This window comes from Aspergillus wentii, assembly GCF_001890725.1.
Source record: "Aspergillus wentii DTO 134E9 unplaced genomic scaffold ASPWEscaffold_3, whole genome shotgun sequence".
NCBI classification, from domain to species: domain Eukaryota; kingdom Fungi; phylum Ascomycota; class Eurotiomycetes; order Eurotiales; family Aspergillaceae; genus Aspergillus; species Aspergillus wentii.
In genome coordinates, this window is record NW_024467834.1 from 2,395,372 (window position 1) to 2,412,654 (window position 17,283).

General features: G+C 49.5%; 7 protein-coding genes across 7 annotated transcripts; 5 read left to right on the forward strand and 2 right to left on the reverse strand.

Annotated features, from left to right (window-relative positions):
• Positions 1 to 65: 65 nt before the first annotated feature.
• On the reverse strand, positions 66 to 3,039 carry ASPWEDRAFT_444082 (mismatch repair ATPase MLH1). The gene is made up of 4 exons (XM_040836259.1): positions 2,743 to 3,039; positions 2,508 to 2,687; positions 2,189 to 2,455; positions 66 to 2,135 (listed from the first exon to the last, which is right to left on the reverse strand). Exons 1-4 carry the CDS (start codon positions 2,833 to 2,835, stop codon positions 456 to 458), a joined length of 2,220 nt encoding a protein of 739 aa, XP_040690892.1. The 5' UTR covers positions 2,836 to 3,039; the 3' UTR covers positions 66 to 455.
• Positions 3,040 to 3,243: 204 nt separating this feature from the next.
• ASPWEDRAFT_26623 (uncharacterized protein) lies at positions 3,244 to 5,379 on the forward strand (the record flags this gene model as incomplete). The annotated part of the gene is made up of 3 exons (XM_040832875.1): positions 3,244 to 3,856; positions 3,914 to 4,165; positions 4,217 to 5,379. 3 exons carry the CDS (start codon positions 3,244 to 3,246, stop codon positions 5,377 to 5,379), a joined length of 2,028 nt encoding a protein of 675 aa, XP_040690893.1.
• Positions 5,380 to 5,815: 436 nt separating this feature from the next.
• On the forward strand, positions 5,816 to 8,978 carry ASPWEDRAFT_38887 (proteasome regulatory particle base subunit RPN1). The gene is made up of 5 exons (XM_040834984.1): positions 5,816 to 6,022; positions 6,098 to 6,162; positions 6,237 to 6,401; positions 6,458 to 8,770; positions 8,833 to 8,978. The coding sequence occupies exons 1-5, from the start codon at positions 5,872 to 5,874 to the stop codon at positions 8,860 to 8,862; spliced, it is 2,724 nt and encodes a 907-aa protein (XP_040690894.1). The 5' UTR covers positions 5,816 to 5,871; the 3' UTR covers positions 8,863 to 8,978.
• Positions 8,979 to 9,398: 420 nt separating this feature from the next.
• On the forward strand, positions 9,399 to 10,843 carry ASPWEDRAFT_26625 (protein kinase RIO2; the record flags this gene model as incomplete). Its single annotated transcript, XM_040832876.1, has 3 exons — positions 9,399 to 9,461; positions 9,553 to 9,697; positions 9,801 to 10,843. 3 exons carry the CDS (start codon positions 9,399 to 9,401, stop codon positions 10,841 to 10,843), a joined length of 1,251 nt encoding a protein of 416 aa, XP_040690895.1.
• Positions 10,844 to 11,105: 262 nt separating this feature from the next.
• ASPWEDRAFT_38890 (mitochondrial 54S ribosomal protein uL23m) lies at positions 11,106 to 12,477 on the forward strand. Its single transcript, XM_040834985.1, has 3 exons — positions 11,106 to 11,285; positions 11,384 to 11,674; positions 11,746 to 12,477. The coding sequence occupies exons 1-3, from the start codon at positions 11,197 to 11,199 to the stop codon at positions 11,978 to 11,980; spliced, it is 615 nt and encodes a 204-aa protein (XP_040690896.1). The 5' UTR covers positions 11,106 to 11,196; the 3' UTR covers positions 11,981 to 12,477.
• On the reverse strand, positions 12,464 to 15,798 carry ASPWEDRAFT_38892 (putative LON domain serine protease). Its single transcript, XM_040834986.1, has 3 exons — positions 15,679 to 15,798; positions 14,851 to 15,562; positions 12,464 to 14,794 (listed from the first exon to the last, which is right to left on the reverse strand). Exons 2-3 carry the CDS (start codon positions 15,320 to 15,322, stop codon positions 12,555 to 12,557), a joined length of 2,712 nt encoding a protein of 903 aa, XP_040690897.1. The 5' UTR covers positions 15,323 to 15,562; positions 15,679 to 15,798; the 3' UTR covers positions 12,464 to 12,554.
• A 294-nt stretch (positions 15,799 to 16,092) lies between these two features.
• ASPWEDRAFT_26628 (uncharacterized protein) lies at positions 16,093 to 17,187 on the forward strand (the record flags this gene model as incomplete). The annotated part of the gene is made up of 2 exons (XM_040832877.1): positions 16,093 to 16,375; positions 16,451 to 17,187. 2 exons carry the CDS (start codon positions 16,093 to 16,095, stop codon positions 17,185 to 17,187), a joined length of 1,020 nt encoding a protein of 339 aa, XP_040690898.1.
• Positions 17,188 to 17,283: the final 96 nt, after the last annotated feature.

Below are 17,283 nucleotides of genomic sequence, written 5' to 3' on the forward strand. Positions count from 1 at the left end.
TAGCAATTGTCTTGACGATAGTCTGTCCTGGATGATATGAACGATCATATGAATGAATGAGCAACGGATTTGTTTTCTCTTGGGCGCAATGGAGTTTGGCTTGGTCGGGTTATCATTACACATTATTTGTATTGCGAGTTTGACATACCAGCGCTTATTCTGTCTTTTCTGGCCTGATTTTCTTCTTTTCTATCAAATTCAGCGTTTGGGAAACTTTCTCGACCTCGGGCTTTAATAGGTTGCTCTTGACCCTTCATTCATCTGCGTGCTTTTTTCGTTGAATATTTGAACAATGTAACTTAAACATCTGTGATGAAACAAACAGGATTGATATTTTCACCACCGAGGACTTTTGGATAAATATTTCTGAAACATGGTCTCAGCTGCTTCTTGTACGAGACATGAACAAATCTATACCCGTAAATACATCGAAGGGAATCTTTCCCATGAAATACTCAACAACGTTCAAAAACCCTATATAAACCCTTCAAATCCGCAACCTCAACCACACCCCGAAGAAGACGTGACGTGGCAACCATCCTCGCCCGCAACGCCGGAAAGACCACATGCTCCAGCATTCTGCCCATCTGCACCCGACGTTGCTGAATGAACGCGTCTTCGTCTTGTTCACTCTGAGACTCGCCTTCTGGAGTTTGCGCCGGAGGCGGAGGCAGCTGCTCGGGCGTGTAGAAAGCAGCAAGTTCCCGTAGGAACGTCCGGAAGCATTCCTCTTCACTGGTCCAGTCGATGTAGGGACCGAGTCTTAAGAGGAACCGTGGTAGTTTGCCTAGTGAGGGGAGGTAGTTCTTGAGTAGGAGGGGGATGGAAATTAGATCGCCCTCGGCGGAAATGTTTAGGGAGAAGTATTCGTTGAGCATTTCTCGGCGCTCGACGAGTGTTCTGGAGACGGCTTCTGGTGCGTTGGCGAAGATGTCTTCTTCTTCTTCGTCTTCATTAGTTTGGTGTGATTGATGCTCTTCTCGCTCGATATCTGCTGCGATTCGCAATAGATCTACAAGCTTGGGTGCTGGGTCGAGCTTTATGGTGCCGAAGTTTCCAAAGTCTGTGAGACCGACTTGGTAGAAGAATTCGCTGCAGATCATGCCGTAGTCGACTAGGTAGAGCTTTACCCCGGATTGGATGGCTGCGATGCGTCGTCGTTCGTCGACCAATCCCACGTATGTATGAGATGCGATTGTCTCAGTCAAGGTGTTGTGCATGGCCGTACGAACGGCTGCGCGGAGGTTTTTGATGGATGTTAGGGCAATGCGGAGGGGTTCACGATCGGTGGTCTCGTATTGGAACCCTTCATCGAGGACCGTTGGTGAGCTGGTTTCCGCTTCGGTGCCGGTAATGTTTTGAGGTACTGCGGGTGAGAGCATCGAGGTAATTTTGCGGACTTTGGAATCTGTGCGTACTAGGTTATGCTCATATGGCTTCTTTGTTTGTGCGGGCGTTTTGGGAACTGATATTCCGCTCTCATTGGAAGTGTCAGGGGCCGCATTGTCGCGGTTTAGATGTTCGAATGTCTTCACTCCCGGGAGGACTGTTTGGGTGAGAAATGTTCGACTTTCGTCAACTTGTGCGAGTTTTGATCTGATTTCATTGCAGATGCATTCGATAATTTCATCCTCATTCAGGAAATTCACCTCACGCTTCGTCGGGTGTACGTTGACATCCACCCGTTGTGGCTCAATCTCTAAATCAATGTAGACAAAGGGGTGGCCTCCTTTGGGAAGAAAAGCCGAGTATGTCTGTTCGACAGCCCGCTTGACTGTGGTGGACTCGACAGACCGATGGTTGATAAACAGGAGAATGGCTGTCTTCTTGACATGGTAGTTCGCGTTCGTGACAAGGCCCGATGAGCGGAACCCCAATTTGTCGTCTTCCACTTTGAATCCAACCAGCTCATTAGCCACAGAGCTCCCATGAATCTGGCGAATGCGGTCCGCGGTGTTTGCTGCTGATGGCGTTGAGATGCTCACGCCCGAGTCACCGTGTTTGCGGCATGAAAATGCTACTCCTGAGCAGTGCACGGCGTATCGGCCAACGACATCAAGGATTTTGGCGTATTCTTCACTCGCGGAACGAAAAGCTCGACGCCTGGTTGGAACATTGTAGAATAAATCTTCGACCTGCTCGGGTTAGTTATCTTTTTTCTTCGCCCAGGCCTTAAGAGTTGCCCTACAGTTATCTGCGTGCCACCGCGTCCAGCCGTGGCTTTGGGAGCGGCACTCTGACCAGGCTTGGGAGCAATGAGCTTCCCATCGCCATAGTGAGCCCTCCAAGCACAGCTTGAGCCAGCCGTCTTGGTGGTCACTGTGAGATGCGCGATATGGCTGATACTTGCTAAAGCCTCACCCCGGAATCCATAGGTCCCAATAGATGAAAGATCCTCGAAGCTCTTTAATTTGGAGGTTGTGAATCTCTCGCACAGGATGGGGAGATCATCTCTCTGAACAGGAGATTAGTATTGATATTCAAAGATAAATGTCATAACAACTCACGTCTATACCATGGCCGTTGTCAGTGATCTGGAGCAGTTTGAGGCCGCCGTCCTTCACCAAGACTTCGATGGATGTCGAGCCAGCGTCGACAGCGTTTTCGATCATTTCTTTCAGAGCATGCATGGGGGCCACAATGATCTCCCCAGCAGCAATCTTATTCACGACATCTGGATCGAGTGCCTGGTTATTTTAATTAGCAGGGGGGATTGTTCCGTAGGGAGGTTGTTGAACTGACCTTGATTCTTTTTGGTTTCTGTGGCTCAGTCTCTTCAGCAGGTCTTTTGGTGCCACGAGGCTCAAGAATATCCATGTCCATTCCGCTATCCATGGTGACTGACGAAATCGAGGATATGGAATGTCGTTCTGGTCTAAATTCTAGATGTTTTTGCTGGTGGGTACCTGGAAGGGCGATCGTTCATATGACGCAGCTCCTCGCTCCTTTTGACAAAGCTACCACCAACCCGAGGTTTTTTAGTTCATTTTCCCATCTCAAGCAAATAAATCATCACAATAGCTCAAGAATGTTGTGTTTCAATATGACTTCATCTCATGGCGGGGAAGATGGAGGACAAGGCCCAGCCCAGATCGACGATAACAGTTAAATTAACCCGCGTAACCCGCAACCAGCGCCCGTTCAGTAACGCGTCACTCAATTCCAGCCTTCCCCTCCCCCAAAGGTCGATGCCACTTTCAACATCTCAAGCTCCCTCGGGGCAATTGCTCAAATGTTATAAACATGCTGCCTCCCAGGAAGCCTTATTTGGCAGATGAGGAGCTGGGGAAGAAAGATGACGACCACCGGCCGCAGAGCGATCGAGAGCGACTTTGGCAGTCGAAGCAATGGAAAACCCCACGACGGCGACGGATTTTGATGACGATTGTCGGCTTGTACTTGATATATCTTTTCTTTCATAATATGCCAACAGATCTTGTACCTGCTGCCGAACGGTATAACCCAGCAATCGCACAGGCACGACAGAAAGGCCGCACGCCAACCCAGTCCCCAGTGGTCCCTCAGCAAGGACCCCCGCCACGAGACAAAGATACAAAAGGAGGAGATACGGAAGGTTTATATTATGATGGGCCTATTACTTTTTATGCGCTGGGAAAGACCTTGCAGCGGTTTAAACAGCCGCCGAATCGACACGGAACTTTCGCCAATAATGCCGTCGTTTTTGCCGGTTCGAGCTTGCGAAGCGTTTCGGACCTTCTACCTCTTGCATGTGATATGGCCGGTCGAAAATTGAATCATATCCACTTCGTGTTGATGGGGAGGGATGATGTATCGGTTGAAGGGATCCAGCAGGTGAATGGGATCAGTGATGCGGATTGCCCGATCAACTGGCATGGTGCGTGTAGAACCACTGGATTTGATATACCAGGATGCTAATATTTGGGTACTGTAGATGCTCGCCCGGACTATGCGCAGTGGTCGATTGAAGCTCGTATGGAGAAATCTGTAATGGCAGGTCTCGGATACGTCCACTCCTACATTCGCCCACAAGTCATCATCACACAAGGAGAGTCATGGGAAGACACTTTTTTCTGGAAGGGAATCCAAACCAAGATACAGGATATACGGACTTCTCATATTGCGCTTCCTAGTGCTGCCAGAGATCTGATGTGGATAGCTGCATTGGACAGTAGCGCTCTCCAAGGTAATTCTTAATCGGTTGTTCTTATGGGATCTTACACTAACATGGGGATAGTTTGGAATGATGTTCACGTTGAGATACTCATCCATGCACCCTCCGAGTCTTCGGGATCCCTGATTAGATTGATCAAGTCGTTGGAGAAGGCCGACTACCTCGGATCCACCCCCAGCTTGACGATTGAGCTGCCCCTACGCGTGGATCCGCAGCTTCTCAACTTTCTACAGAGTATCCAATGGCCGCCTCAACTGTCAAGCAAAGTCACCATCCGTCGCCGTATACAACCGCACGATATGAACTCTATCGAGTCTTCTATAAAAACAGTGGAGGCCTTTTACCCTCGAGATCCGAGTGTATCACACTTGCTAGTGCTCTCTCCTCAAACAGAGCTGGCGCCATCATTTTACCATTATCTGAAGTATTCTCTGTTGAACTACAAACATTCGGTTCGCGCAAAGCGGTTCTCATCCAAATTGATTGGAATCTCTCTTGAGCTCCCGTCCTCGAAACCAATCACCAATGGCGAGCCATTCAGCCCTCCGGTTTATCCCAGCAGTGGATCCTCACAGCATATTGATGGAGAGCCATTGCCACTTTTCCTTTGGCAAGCCCCAAGCAGTAACGCCGCATTGTACTTCGGTGACAAATGGGTCGAGCTTCACTCATTTCTCTCCAACAGACTTGCTATCCAAGAGGCTACAGGCAATTCCCCTAGTGGGAAGATTATCTCGAAGAAATACCCGGCTGTTATGGAATATATTCTCGAGTTGATTCGCGCCAGAGGCTACTACATGCTGTATCCATCGTTCCCTGCCAAAGGAACCTACAGCTTGGCGACAATCCACAATGACCTATATCAGGCCCCGGAAGAATTTACCCATGGGCACACACCGGAGACAACGGAAATGCCCGACGAGAGGATAGATGACCCGTCCCAACCTCTGACGGCTGAGTCCATTGAAGGATTAGGATCCGTGGAAAAGCCTTTGGGCCGAGCCTCAACAACGATGGCTCTCCTGGATCGGTTTTCTTTGAGCCTCCCTGAAGTTGATGATTTGCCTTTACTGTCTTATCGTGGCGATCTGATGTCGGGTTCCATGTATGACCAAGATACCAAGGAGTACGCGCGGAAATTCAGAGTGCTCTATGGAGGCTGTGCTGATGAGGTCTCGAAAGACGAGGCAAGCTCGGACAGTCTATTCTGTCCTCTGGAGGGCTGATTATGTATTCCGAAATGTTTGCACTGGTGTTTTCAGGTTGAGTCACCGATTGTAGTTTATACCTAGTCCATGTTCTTTGTTCGCACCCAAAACAGATATGTCTGAGATTAGCTAAAATCCGCACGATAATCCTGTATAACAAATCAATAGACTTGATATTTATTTACATTAGATCTCACATTATGGTAGACTGGATTTTACTATGACGACGAGGCACTCTTCTGGCAGCCCGTGGAAAGCTTGGCGTTGGGTGCGTTACATAAGCGAGCGGAAGCTCCACAGGAGTGCAACGCCCGAGCGGCGACCAGCGAGAGCTCTCTGTTTCCATTCCCATCAACCAGCTTACCATTTCATTCTCTGCGGCATCGCTCGGTGTGCAGGGTTTTGTTGCCATATTATTTACCGTTGCCATCCAATCTATCGCTTCCCCCCGTTTCCCCCGTTACGAATCTCTAATCACACCCAGGCCTACTCGCCAGATACCCGTCAGAAATGGCGAACGAAGGCGAGCGGTCGGCTCCCGCTGACAAGGGCAAGGGCAAGGTCGATGATGCCCGTGAGTTGCCTGCTGGAAAGAAGCCGCAGAAGGACGAGAAGACACAAGCGGATGGAAAGAAGAAGAAGGATGAGGAGCCTCAGGAAGGTAGGCTATCGACACTCGGCTGGAACATAACGGAACCGTGTTCTCAATCAGATACTAACGTGACTCTTCATGTAGAAGAGCTCAACGAGGAGGATCAGCAGTTGAAGAGCGAGCTGGAAATGCTCGTAGAGCGACTAAAGGTACTGTTGTGAAAGCTGTTTTGAGCGATACGCTGAGCGATGACGTTTATTAATCTGTCTTACCCCCACAACAGGAGCCCGACACCTCGCTGTACAGTGCTGCTTTAGATGCGATTAAGAACTTCATTAAGACCTCGACCTCTTCCATGACAGCCGTCCCGAAGCCCCTCAAGTTCCTAAGACCGCACTATGACGACCTCGCTGCCCTTTACGAGAAGTGGGTTGCGGGTCCCGTAAAGGTTGGTCTATCCCTCTGGTGGCCTGCTAATCAAAACTAATACATATGCGAATTTAGGACTCGTTGGCCGATATGCTCTCAGTTCTCGGAATGACCTACGGAGATGAGGAAAAGCTCGAGACGCTGAAGTACCGCCTTCTCGCCGCGAAGGCAGAGGACCTTGGCTCCTGGGGTCACGAATACATCAGGCATTTGGCATTGGAGATCGGACAGGAGTACCAGAACAGGTTGAACTCCGAGAAGGATGTACAGGACTTGGTCGACCTTGCACTAACTCTTGTTCCTTACTTCCTGCGTCATAATGCCGAAGCAGATGCCGTTGATCTGATGAGCGAGCTGGAAATCATCGAGGATATCCCGCGATTCGTGGACGAGAACACATACTCGAGAGTGTGTCTATATATGGTCAGCATGGTCAACCTTCTTACATACCCCGAAGACCAGCAGTTCCTCCGGACAGCCCACGAGATCTATGTTCGTTATAACGAACTTACCAAGGCAATCGTGCTTGCGATCCGATTGAACGACACTGAACTTATCAAGAGTGACATGAATGCCACTTCAGACAAATCGCTCAAGAAACAGATGGCGTTCCTTGCTGCCAGACAACAAATATGGCTTGATATCCCCGAAGACGAAGAGGACCAAGCCTTCACAGACTGCCTGAACAACACCTCCATCCCTAAGCACTTCAGATCTCTTGGAAAGGAGCTGAACATTCTCGACCCGAAGATGCCCGAAGATATTTACAAAACTCATCTTGAGAGCAGCCGTGGAGCTGGGTTGACCAACGTGGACTCCGCACGACACAATCTGGCTAGCGCCTTTGTCAACTCCTTTGCCAATGCCGGGTTTGGAAATGACAAGCTGATGCTTGTTGAGGGTGACAAGGGTCCGTGGGTCTGGAAGACGAAGGATGATGGTATGCTGTCAACCACGGCGTCGATGGGTATGCTTCTTCATAGGGATGTTGAGGTTGGTCTGGACAAGATCGATAAGTTCACATACGCCACTGAGGATCAGATCAGAGCGGGTGCCCTTCTCTCTATTGGTATCCTTAACTCTGGTGTCAGAATCGATTCCGACCCCGCCCTGGCCCTTCTGAGCGACCCCGACAACCTCGAGGCCAAGAGCGTGCCTATGAGAGTCGCCTCCATCATGGGTCTTGGATTGGCCTACGCTGGATCCAACAAGGAGGAACTTCTTGAGGTTCTGCTCCCAATCGTGGAGGATGTTTCACTTGACATGCAACTGTCTGCAATGGCAGCTGTTTCGTTAGGTCTCATCTTCGTTGGTTCATCGAACCACCAAGTCAGCGAGGCAATTGCTACAACATTGATGGACGAGGAAAGGCAGAGACAGCTCAAGGATAAGTGGACCCGCTTCATGGCCCTTGGTCTCGCACTCTTGTACTTTGGTCGCCAGGAAGAAGTCGATGTTATCCTTGACATCCTCAAGGCCGTCGATCATCCCATGGCCAAGCCCACTGCCGTTCTCGCCTCCGTTTGCGCGTGGGCTGGTACCGGCACTGTTTTGAAGCTCCAGGAGCTTCTCCATATCTGCAATGATGTTATTGAAGACAAGGATGAGAACAAGGGTGATGAGCTTGTTCAGTCATATGCCGTCCTCGGTCTGTCGCTCATTGCCATGGGTGAGGAGGTTGGCCAAGACATGATTCTTAGACAGTTTGGCCACCTGATGCACTATGGTGCTAGCAACATCCGCAAGGCAGTTCCCCTGGCCATGGGTCTGATCAGCCCCAGCAACCCCCAGATGAAGATCTACGATACTTTGTCTCGTTACAGCCACGACAATGACAATGACGTTGCCATCAATGCCATCTTTGCAATGGGTCTCTGTGGCGCGGGTACCAACAATGCCCGTTTGGCGCAATTGCTCCGACAGTTGGCCAGCTACTACCACCGCGACCAGAACTCACTCTTCATGGTCCGCATTGCTCAGGGTCTCCTGCACATGGGCAAGGGTACCATGACACTCAACCCCTTCCACACTGACCGCCAGGTTCTCTCTCGTGTGTCCGCCGCCGGGTTGCTTACTGTTCTGGTCTCCATGATCGACTCTAAGAACTTCATCCTCGCCGAACACCACTACCTGCTCTACTTCCTCATTACCGCCATGTACCCACGATTCCTCGTGACCCTCGACGAGGATCTGCAGCCTCTTACAGTGAATGTACGAGTAGGACAAGCTGTGGACGTTGTTGGCCAGGCTGGACGACCCAAGACTATCACTGGATGGCAAACACAAAGCACACCGGTGCTCTTGGCGTACGGTGAACGAGCAGAGCTTGAAGACGAACAATACATTCCCCTTAGCAGCACTCTGGAGGGCTTGGTCATTTTGCGCAAGGTATTTCCCCCCTTTTCTTCTTTCTCAGATTCTGGATGGTCTAGCTAATATGATTTCTATAGAACCCTGACTGGGAAGAGAGCTCTGCCTAATTGGGCTGGGATTGTCGTTACGTCATGTTTTGCGGGTTAGATTGAGCGCAGAGGAACTCATTTAGCGCTCTGGTTTGGATGGATCTAATGTATTCAGAACGAGTTGGGAAATAACATGCACCATTTATCTATGATGAATTGCGCGATCAGCTTCTGATGGAGTTGCGCGGCATTGTATGCTACGGAGCGTAAGCTAGATATAAAATGAAGTATGAACTATGAAAGCCCAAGCCAAAACCAGTCCATTACTTGATTGTAAATCGTAAAATGGACCCATCAGTGAAAATATCACGATATCCCAATCGAATAAGTGTGAAGTTATACAAAACTGCCAAAGGTCCTCAGTTGGGCAGAATCAGCACCCCAAAAAGGAAAGTAGGGCATAGGGCACGAAAGATAATACTTTTCCGCATATCAGCATCCGCAACAACTTCCATGAGATGAAGGACAGCAAAGGCAGCTTATAGCTTGATTTTACCCGTTGGTATATTCGATTCATCTAGTCTAATCATTCCAAGCTTGAGGACTGTGCAGCCATGAAGCTCGATCCCAAGGCGATCCGCTATCTCACCTCTGAGGATTTCCGCGTCCTCTCTGCGGTACGTCTGCTTTCTTCCCCTCTTCGCCCCGCCTTCTGATCCCCCAATGGTCGCAGCTTGTTGTCTGACGGCTAACAAAAGTGTTGTTTAGGTTGAAACGGGAAGCAGGAACCATGAAGTTGTACCGACGCCTTTGATTGCGCAGATTTCGGGCCTCCGTGGTGGCAGTGGAGTGCATAGAGCCATCTCGACCCTGGCAAAGACCAATTTGATCGCCAAGGTGAAAAATGCGAAATGTAGGTATTTGAGTTTGATTTTCTACGTTTTTTGCGTCTGCCTACGACTACCTACTGTTTATCGTGAAGGAACAGATTGTCTAACTCTTACTGCGCGAAACAGATGACGGTTACAGACTTACCTATGGTGGTCTCGACTACCTGGCGCTCAACGCTCATCAGAAATCCAAGGCCGTTTACTCTGTCGGCAATCAGATCGGTGTCGGGAAGGAGTCGGATATCGTCGTTGTTGCAAACAACCGTGGCCACCAGCGCATTCTCAAGATCCACCGTCTTGGTCGCATTTCGTTCCGATCAGTCAAGACCAACCGAGACTATTTGCGCCATCGGAGCTCAGCATCATGGATGTACATGTCGCGGTTGGCTGCGATGAAGGAATACGCTTTCATGAAAGCCCTGGGAGAAAACGGTTTCCCGGTGCCCGAGCCCATCGCGCAGAATCGACACACCATCGTCATGAGTCTCATCGATGCCTTCCCGCTCCGTCAAATATCTGAAGTTCCCCGCCCGGATGTCTTGTACTCGGAACTCATGGACATGATTATGAGACTGGCGCGATTTGGATTGATCCACGGTGACTTCAACGAGTTTAACCTTCTCATCAAAGAAATTGAAGACCCCAACGCCAAGGGCAAAGCCCCCGCAAACGAAGAGGGCGGCGAGTCGCAGAATCTTCAACTGGTACCGATTCTTATCGACTTCCCCCAGATGGTTTCGATCGATCACCAAAATGCAGAGATGTATTTCGACCGTGATGTGAACTGTATCAAGCGATTCTTCAAGCGCAAGTTGAAATTCGTGAGCGATGAGCCTGGTCCTTTCTTTGCGGACGCCAAGAAACAGCTTCTCAAGAACCCCGGTAAACGTCTAGATGTGGAGGTCGAAGCATCTGGATTCTCGAGGAAGATGGCACGAGAGCTGGAGGCATATATGAAGGACGTTGGCGCTAATGAGGAAGGGGAGGGCGCTTCCAAGGACGACGAAAACGACGACGATGAAGAGGAAGAGGAAGACGATTCGGAAGCCGAGGAAGACGACAATGAAGCAGATAAAGAAGAGTCAAAGAACGCACAATCCGATGAGGTCGATGAGAGCGCCCGAAGGATAGGGGAATTGCATGTTTCTGAGGCCTCTGGAGGGCAGTAGCGGCTATTTCAGGGACCAACAGTCATGACCATAATGAGAAAAATCTAGACTTTTTTAATGATCATTTCTTCAATCAATTTTTTTTGTTCATTTCATCTTCAATTGGCAGAAACAAAACAGTGCGATACTCCGTAGAAACATAGCAATTGGCTGTCTGCCTGCAAAGGGGAAAGAGGGACTACGGCACGTGGCGCGGCCAACCGCGCAATTTTGTTTCGCTCCAAAAGTTCCGCCGAGTCTGAAAGGCGGACGATATCGAGCCCTCTTTGCCGTTGGAATCCACGCTTCATCCACCAATTCCGTTCTCTGTCGTCGCTCCTTTTGTATTTCGACCTCTGTGCCTCACAGACAAGATGGTGCGAAATATCCACAAGATTCCCAAGAAGCCTGCAGACTGGCTGCCTCCTTCGGCGCCGCTCTCGCTGCGCAAGCAAGTGTTTCTGTATGTTCAAACAGACCTACTCAGCATCCACAATTCTTTTTATTATTCTGTGATATCACTCAGGGGACACAGTATACTAATTGAAATATATTATCTAGTCCTGATTTCACCATTGCTCTCATCCGCACCCCCTTCCTCCCGCCCCGATATGCTTCGTTCTACGTTCCTCTGAATTTCAACAAGCTTGACATGCGCGACTACATGAAACGTCTATACGGTGTCGATGTACTTAACGTCCGTAGTTACGTCGAGCAGCAAAAGGTCACCCGCGCCAAGTCTCTGGGCCGGTACGGATATGGACAGCTGAGAAGACCGATGTCCAAGAAGAGGATGACTGTCGAGATGACACAGCCGTTTGTGTGGCCTGAAACACCAAAGAACATGGATCCGTACGTTATTATTCTTTACATTTCCCGGGCGTATGGGTTATATATGATATGGCTAACATGTGTTACAACAGATGGGAGAAGGACCAATACTTCAAGGCCGCCAAGTACCAGGAAGATCTTCAAGACCAGCAACGGCCAGATGCCGGTATGAAGGCCAACGAGTCGGAGCGTGAGGCGTACGAAAAGGAAGCGAAAGAGCTGCTGGACGGCAAGAAGGTTTGGAGGCCGACCTGGCAGGCTCTGGGTCTGAGCTATGATCGCAAAGGATTGGGCGCAGACAAGGGTTCGAGCTCGACAAGCTCATAAAGTGTTTTGTTTTGATCAGGGATAGAAAAGCGTTCTCTTTGCCTTTGTCTTCTCTGTTTCACTTCTGTTTTTTTCACTTTTTATTATGTATGTGATAACCGTCATCTCTGTATTATATGCCCACGCGCTACATAAACATAAATCCAGTGTCATCAAAGTTCATGACATGCATTTATCTATAGAAATTTTCCACATGTTCAATTCTCAGTTGCTCATAAATTCAATAACTATCAGGTATTGGTGGTTGTTGGACGTCCAACATCATCCAAATCAATTAAGCTAAATATCACACGCTATGCAAGAACGACTGGAGGTGAGATGGGATGGCGAAAACAAAGATGTTACTGAAAGGGACGGGAAACATAAACATGCATCTTAAGCAAAGAATAGCAGAATCACAACTCCAAGGGTAATTCCTGTAAGAAAATCAAAACTACAGCCGACTTTCCACAAAGTTGACATGGTGTTGGCCAGGCCAATGTGCGTCAGGCCACACCTGTCGAAGGGCTTCCCAGATATGGCTGTCCCATATGTTAGTTCTCTATTCATTCTTGGGCTCGAGGGAAACTCAATCTCACCTGACATAAACAATATCTAGGCCTTGGCTGACCTCTTCCGGAACGTCTTTAACGTCTTTGCGGTTGGCGTAGGGCAAAAGGACTGTCTTCACTCCGGCACGCAGGGCACCGATGAGCTTCTCCTTGATACCGCCTACAGGCATCACTCGTCCTCGTAGGGAGACCTCACCGGTCATTGCAACTTGTGGAGGCACAGCCTTGCCCGTGAACAACGAGATCAAGGCAAGAGTGTGTGCAAGACCAGCGGAGGGCCCGTCCTTAGGAATGGCTCCCGACGGGCAGTGGACGTGAAGGCTGCGGCTTTTCATGATGTCTTCATTGGGGTCGTGTGCCAGACCAAGCTCGAAGGAATGGGCCTTGACCCATGTCAAGGCCACCTCCACACTTTCCTTGAGGACATCACCTAGCTTTCCTGTGAGCTGTAAACGGCCGTTCCCTGGCATATCAGCAACCTCGATGAACAAAATGCTGCCTTGGCCGCCGGTAGAGTAGGCAACAAGACCAGTCACTACGCCGGGACGACCGTGCTTCTCAGCAATCTCTTCTTCGAAGCGCTCGATTCCGAGAATCTCTTCCAAATCGTCAAGGGCAACAACCGGGTTATAAGTATCCAATTTATCAGCATCCCCGGCATCTGCATATTGAACGGCCTTGTGGCGGCAAATGGAGCCAAGTTCACGCTCGAGGTTACGAACACCGGATTCTCTAGTATAAGAAGTGATTGTCTTATCGATCACTTCATCCGAGAGTGCGACCTGTCCATCCGACAGCCCATTGGCGGTAACCTGCTTGGGAATGAGGTGCCGCTTCGCAATGTGTCTCTTCTCGACGGTTGTGTAGCCAGACAACGAGATGGTCTCCATCCGATCAAGCAGTGGCGCGGGTATAGTATCGAGGGAGTTGGCAGTCGCAATGAAGAGGACTTTACTCAAATCAATGGGGATATTGATATAGTGATCAGAAAACGTGTGGTTCTGTTCAGGATCCAAGACCTCGAGCATTGCCGCAGACGGATCCCCTTGGAAGTTTGCACCTCCAACCTTGTCAATTTCATCAAGTAGGAACACTGGGTTGGCGACTCCAACTTTCTTAAGGCCATTGACTATGAGGCCGGGCATTGCTGCAACATAGGTTCTGCGGTGGCCTCGAATCTCAGCCTCGTCTCTCACACCACCCAGAGAAATTCTATGGAACTTGCGGCCGAGAGATGTAGCAACGGATCTTGCCAGACTGGTTTTGCCGGTACCTGGTGGCCCAACAAGCAACAGAATTGGAGATTTGTCGGTCATACGCTTGGATTTCAGAACCTGTAATTTTGTCTCGAGAGCGACTCTGTCGGATTCCGATGGAATTGGAATTTCTCGCTCAATATCACCGCTTGAGGAGTCAAGGTCCTTTGTTAGCGCAGCGATTTGTCGTTCGACGTCGTTGTTGGTAGACTGCTTAAGTCTCAGCACTGCCAAGTACTCGAGCAGCCTCTTCTTGATTTTCTCAAGCCCATAATGATCGTCATCCAGCTGTTTCCTTGCTCTTTTCAAAGTATCCGCTCCAAGCTGGTCCACGGTAGCTTTGGTCCATGGGATCTCTGCAATGTTCTCAAGGTAGGTCCGGCAAACACCATATTCAGCGTTCGCAGGGTTCATTTTACGAAGACGTCTCAGCTCCTTGTCCGCAATCTTTCTAGCCTCAGGACTAAGTTGCGCTTCCTGAAGCCTTTGTTGAAGCTCATCAACTTCGTTGGGTTCTTTTTCCTCATTGTCATTACTCCGTCCGCCAGCCGCACCAGGCGGTGTAAGGCCTGAAAGACCAGCCATAGCGCGTCTTGCTAGAAGCTCACGGTCACGGGGGTCAATCTGGTTAATGTCGAAGCCAGAGTTTGGCAAGGTAGATGTGGAGATGGAGGTCACCTTGACATTGTTCTTAAAGCTTTGTATTTGTCTCCCAAGGATCTCGAGCACCCTCTCTATTCTGGGCTTAAGATCCAAAGCAGCCAAAATTCTAAGCTTCTCCTCCAAGCTCGATTCGGTCACATCTGCCATGAAGTCGGCCAATCTTCCTGCTTGGGACAGATCAGTTCTGGATATATACAACTCGAATTTACGGGCGACAAGTGGTGACAATCGCGTTGAAGTAGAAGGCAATAACGATGAGATTCGCAGCAAGGTGAGAAGCTCTCGTGAGAGACGTCTCAGCTGTTGGAATAAGTCACTGGTTTCTTGGTCGTTGGACACGGCATCTGCTCAGAGTAGGTTAGCCATCGGAGGAACATTGCTCAAAAAAAAAAGATCCTACCTTGGTCATCGTGAAGGATAGCCTCTGCTTCAAAGTAAGGTCTTTCCTTCAAGATTCGTTTGATTGTAAACCGCTGAACTCCTTGGACAAGAAGGTATGGTTCCCCGTAGACACGGCGCTGAACCGCAACCACCTTGCCGAGAGTTCCGTAACGGAAGAGATCGTCCTTTCGGGCCTGTCCTGCATCGATGGAATCATACTCCTCTTTTTGATCATCTTCCAATGTTGCATTCTCGAGGAGATTTTGGCCATCATTACTCAAGAACGGTGAGCTGAGCGGAACACACCCAAACGTAATTGTGCTTCCATCCCGTTTCCCCGAAGTCGAGCGGTCAAGCAGCGTGGAAAGCAAATTGGAGAGATCAGGGCGATTCGCAACTGGAATTCGTAATGTAACTCCTGGAAGCAAGACAGAACCCTTGGCAAGAGGTACTATGGCGAGCCGTGTCGCTTTACCGTTATTAACCGCCATCTTAGACTGTCACGGTCCAAATGGTAGAGACGGTTAGATTGAAATGACACCGAATGTGCCAAGAAGGAATGATTGTGTCGACAGAAGATGAGATGATTGATATTTGGAGTAAGGGGAGATGAGGGGAAAATGATGGGGGAGCCCAGAAGGGGATGCTTATAAGCGTATGTACGGTGAGCGAAAGGCCCAGAACACCGTAGATGAAGACCGTCTGGGGAGGCGATCAAAAGATAGATAAGCCTGTGCTCCGAAGCCGAGGTTAGCTTTGGGGAACAAATGGGGGGAGGCTACGTCAGTCGCAGATCTGCGTGAGACCTGGGGGAGGTTGGGGGTTGCAGAGGGGTATGGTGTCTCACTGAAAGCGCCTCGGGGTTATTTGTGTATTTGGATGCAACTAGAATCGGCTATCAACAAGAGAATTGGCAATCTCACCATCTCCTCGCCAGGTTGTAGTCGTGGTTCTTCTTGGCTTGGAAGATGGAAGAATGCGCTGGTCGGAGATATCCCGTGATTTCCGTCTGCAATATTACGGCCAATACGGTACGGGCCCTGTATGTACCTTACAGTACGCTAGCGGGTCGGCCGCTCGTCGGAAGAGCATCAGACGATCTCACCACCGAAATCCCTCTACAAGCAGTTTGATGCACTCCATCTATTACAATATCGACTGATAAAAGCATTGTAATAGATACTGCTGTTTTCGCCTAACTCGATCTATTGCTTGCACAGACCTCCTTTCTGCATTATCTTCTCGATCTATTGACGTCGCTATGGCATCTGCCCCGCCCACCTACAACGACCCCTCGTCGCGAAAGACGTTCACAATCGGAACCCGCAGCTCTAAGCTTGCTCTTTTCCAAACAAACCTGGTTGTTTCGGCGCTGAGGGATACATGGCCAGATTATTCGTTTAAAATTCACTCGAAGGAAACTGCCGGTGACCTGAACACAACTATTGCTTTCCGCGAGTTCACTACCAAGAACCTCTGGACTGAGGAATTAGAGGAGCTTCTGACTGCTGGCCATGTGGACTTTATCGTCCACTCTTTGAAAGGTATGGTTCATTTCTCTGTCTATAGTTTAGTTCGGTAGCAATGCAGTAAGACTAACGTGCTTCGACTGTTATCAGATGTGCCAACCGTCCTTCCTGCCTCGTGTACCCTGGGTCCTATGATGAAGCGTGAAGATAGTAGAGACGTTCTCGTTATGAAGAAAGGCTTGCCAAATGGGGGTCTTTCTGACCTTCCTGCGGGATCAGTTGTCGGAACCTCGTCCATCCGTCGCACTGCTCAGCTCGCTCGGTTATACCCCCACTTGAAGGTTATGGACGTGCGTGGAAACATTGGTACTCGATTGGCAAAGTTGGATGCGGAGGATAGCCCATATTCCTGCATAATCTTGGCTGCTGCTGGTTTGCTGCGGCTAGATCTTGGAGACCGCATCTCCCAATATCTCGATTCGAAGAACGGTGGAATGCTGTATGCGGTCGGACAGGGAGCTCTTGGTATTGAAATCCGCAAAGATGACCAGGTTGCCCATGGGATGCTGAAAAATATTGGCCACGAGGAAACAACTCTGGCTACTTTGGCCGAGCGAAGTTTGCTGCGGACCCTCGAAGGTGGTTGCAGTGCACCGTTGGGAGTCGAGACTGAGTGGATTCAGGGATCTGACGGGTCACGCCAAATTAAGATGAGAGCTATTGTTGTCAGCGTGGACGGAAAAGAAAGCGCTGAGGTTGAGATTGATGAAAGTATCAGCTCACCCGAACAGGCAGAGAACTTCGGAATTACAGTAGCCAAAGCCTTGGTAGAGCAGGGCGCAGGGGCAATTCTTGAAGCCATCCAGCAGAATAAGAAGTCATCGTGAATGCTTGCTTTCAATGATTGAACTTTGATCATAAACATGCAAGGGAGATGCTGGTCTTCTCCTACAAAATACATTGCATCTAGGCGGATACCAGTA

What these genes read in the sequence shown, in the direction of transcription:
- ASPWEDRAFT_444082 (XM_040836259.1), bottom strand. Translation starts at nt 2,835, where the DNA reads ATGGATAGCGGAATGGACATGGATATTCTTGAGCCTCGTGGCACCAAA. An exon ending in ACAACGGCCATGGTATAGAC is followed by an intron (nt 2,456 to 2,507) that starts GTGAGTTGTTAT and finishes TCTCCTGTTCAG; the next exon opens with AGAGATGATCTCCCCATCCT. An exon ending in GCGGTGGCACGCAGATAACT is followed by an intron (nt 2,136 to 2,188) that starts GTAGGGCAACTC and finishes TAACCCGAGCAG; the next exon opens with GTCGAAGATTTATTCTACAA.
- ASPWEDRAFT_38887 (XM_040834984.1), top strand. Translation starts at nt 5,872, where the DNA reads ATGGCGAACGAAGGCGAGCGGTCGGCTCCCGCTGACAAGGGCAAGGGC. An exon ending in GGATGAGGAGCCTCAGGAAG is followed by an intron (nt 6,023 to 6,097) that starts GTAGGCTATCGA and finishes CTCTTCATGTAG; the next exon opens with AAGAGCTCAACGAGGAGGAT. An exon ending in TGCTCGTAGAGCGACTAAAG is followed by an intron (nt 6,163 to 6,236) that starts GTACTGTTGTGA and finishes CCCCCACAACAG; the next exon opens with GAGCCCGACACCTCGCTGTA.
- ASPWEDRAFT_38890 (XM_040834985.1), top strand. Translation starts at nt 11,197, where the DNA reads ATGGTGCGAAATATCCACAAGATTCCCAAGAAGCCTGCAGACTGGCTG. An exon ending in CTGCGCAAGCAAGTGTTTCT is followed by an intron (nt 11,286 to 11,383) that starts GTATGTTCAAAC and finishes TATATTATCTAG; the next exon opens with TCCTGATTTCACCATTGCTC. An exon ending in ACACCAAAGAACATGGATCC is followed by an intron (nt 11,675 to 11,745) that starts GTACGTTATTAT and finishes GTGTTACAACAG; the next exon opens with ATGGGAGAAGGACCAATACT.
- ASPWEDRAFT_38892 (XM_040834986.1), bottom strand. Translation starts at nt 15,322, where the DNA reads ATGGCGGTTAATAACGGTAAAGCGACACGGCTCGCCATAGTACCTCTT. An exon ending in TATCCTTCACGATGACCAAG is followed by an intron (nt 14,795 to 14,850) that starts GTAGGATCTTTT and finishes TACTCTGAGCAG; the next exon opens with ATGCCGTGTCCAACGACCAA.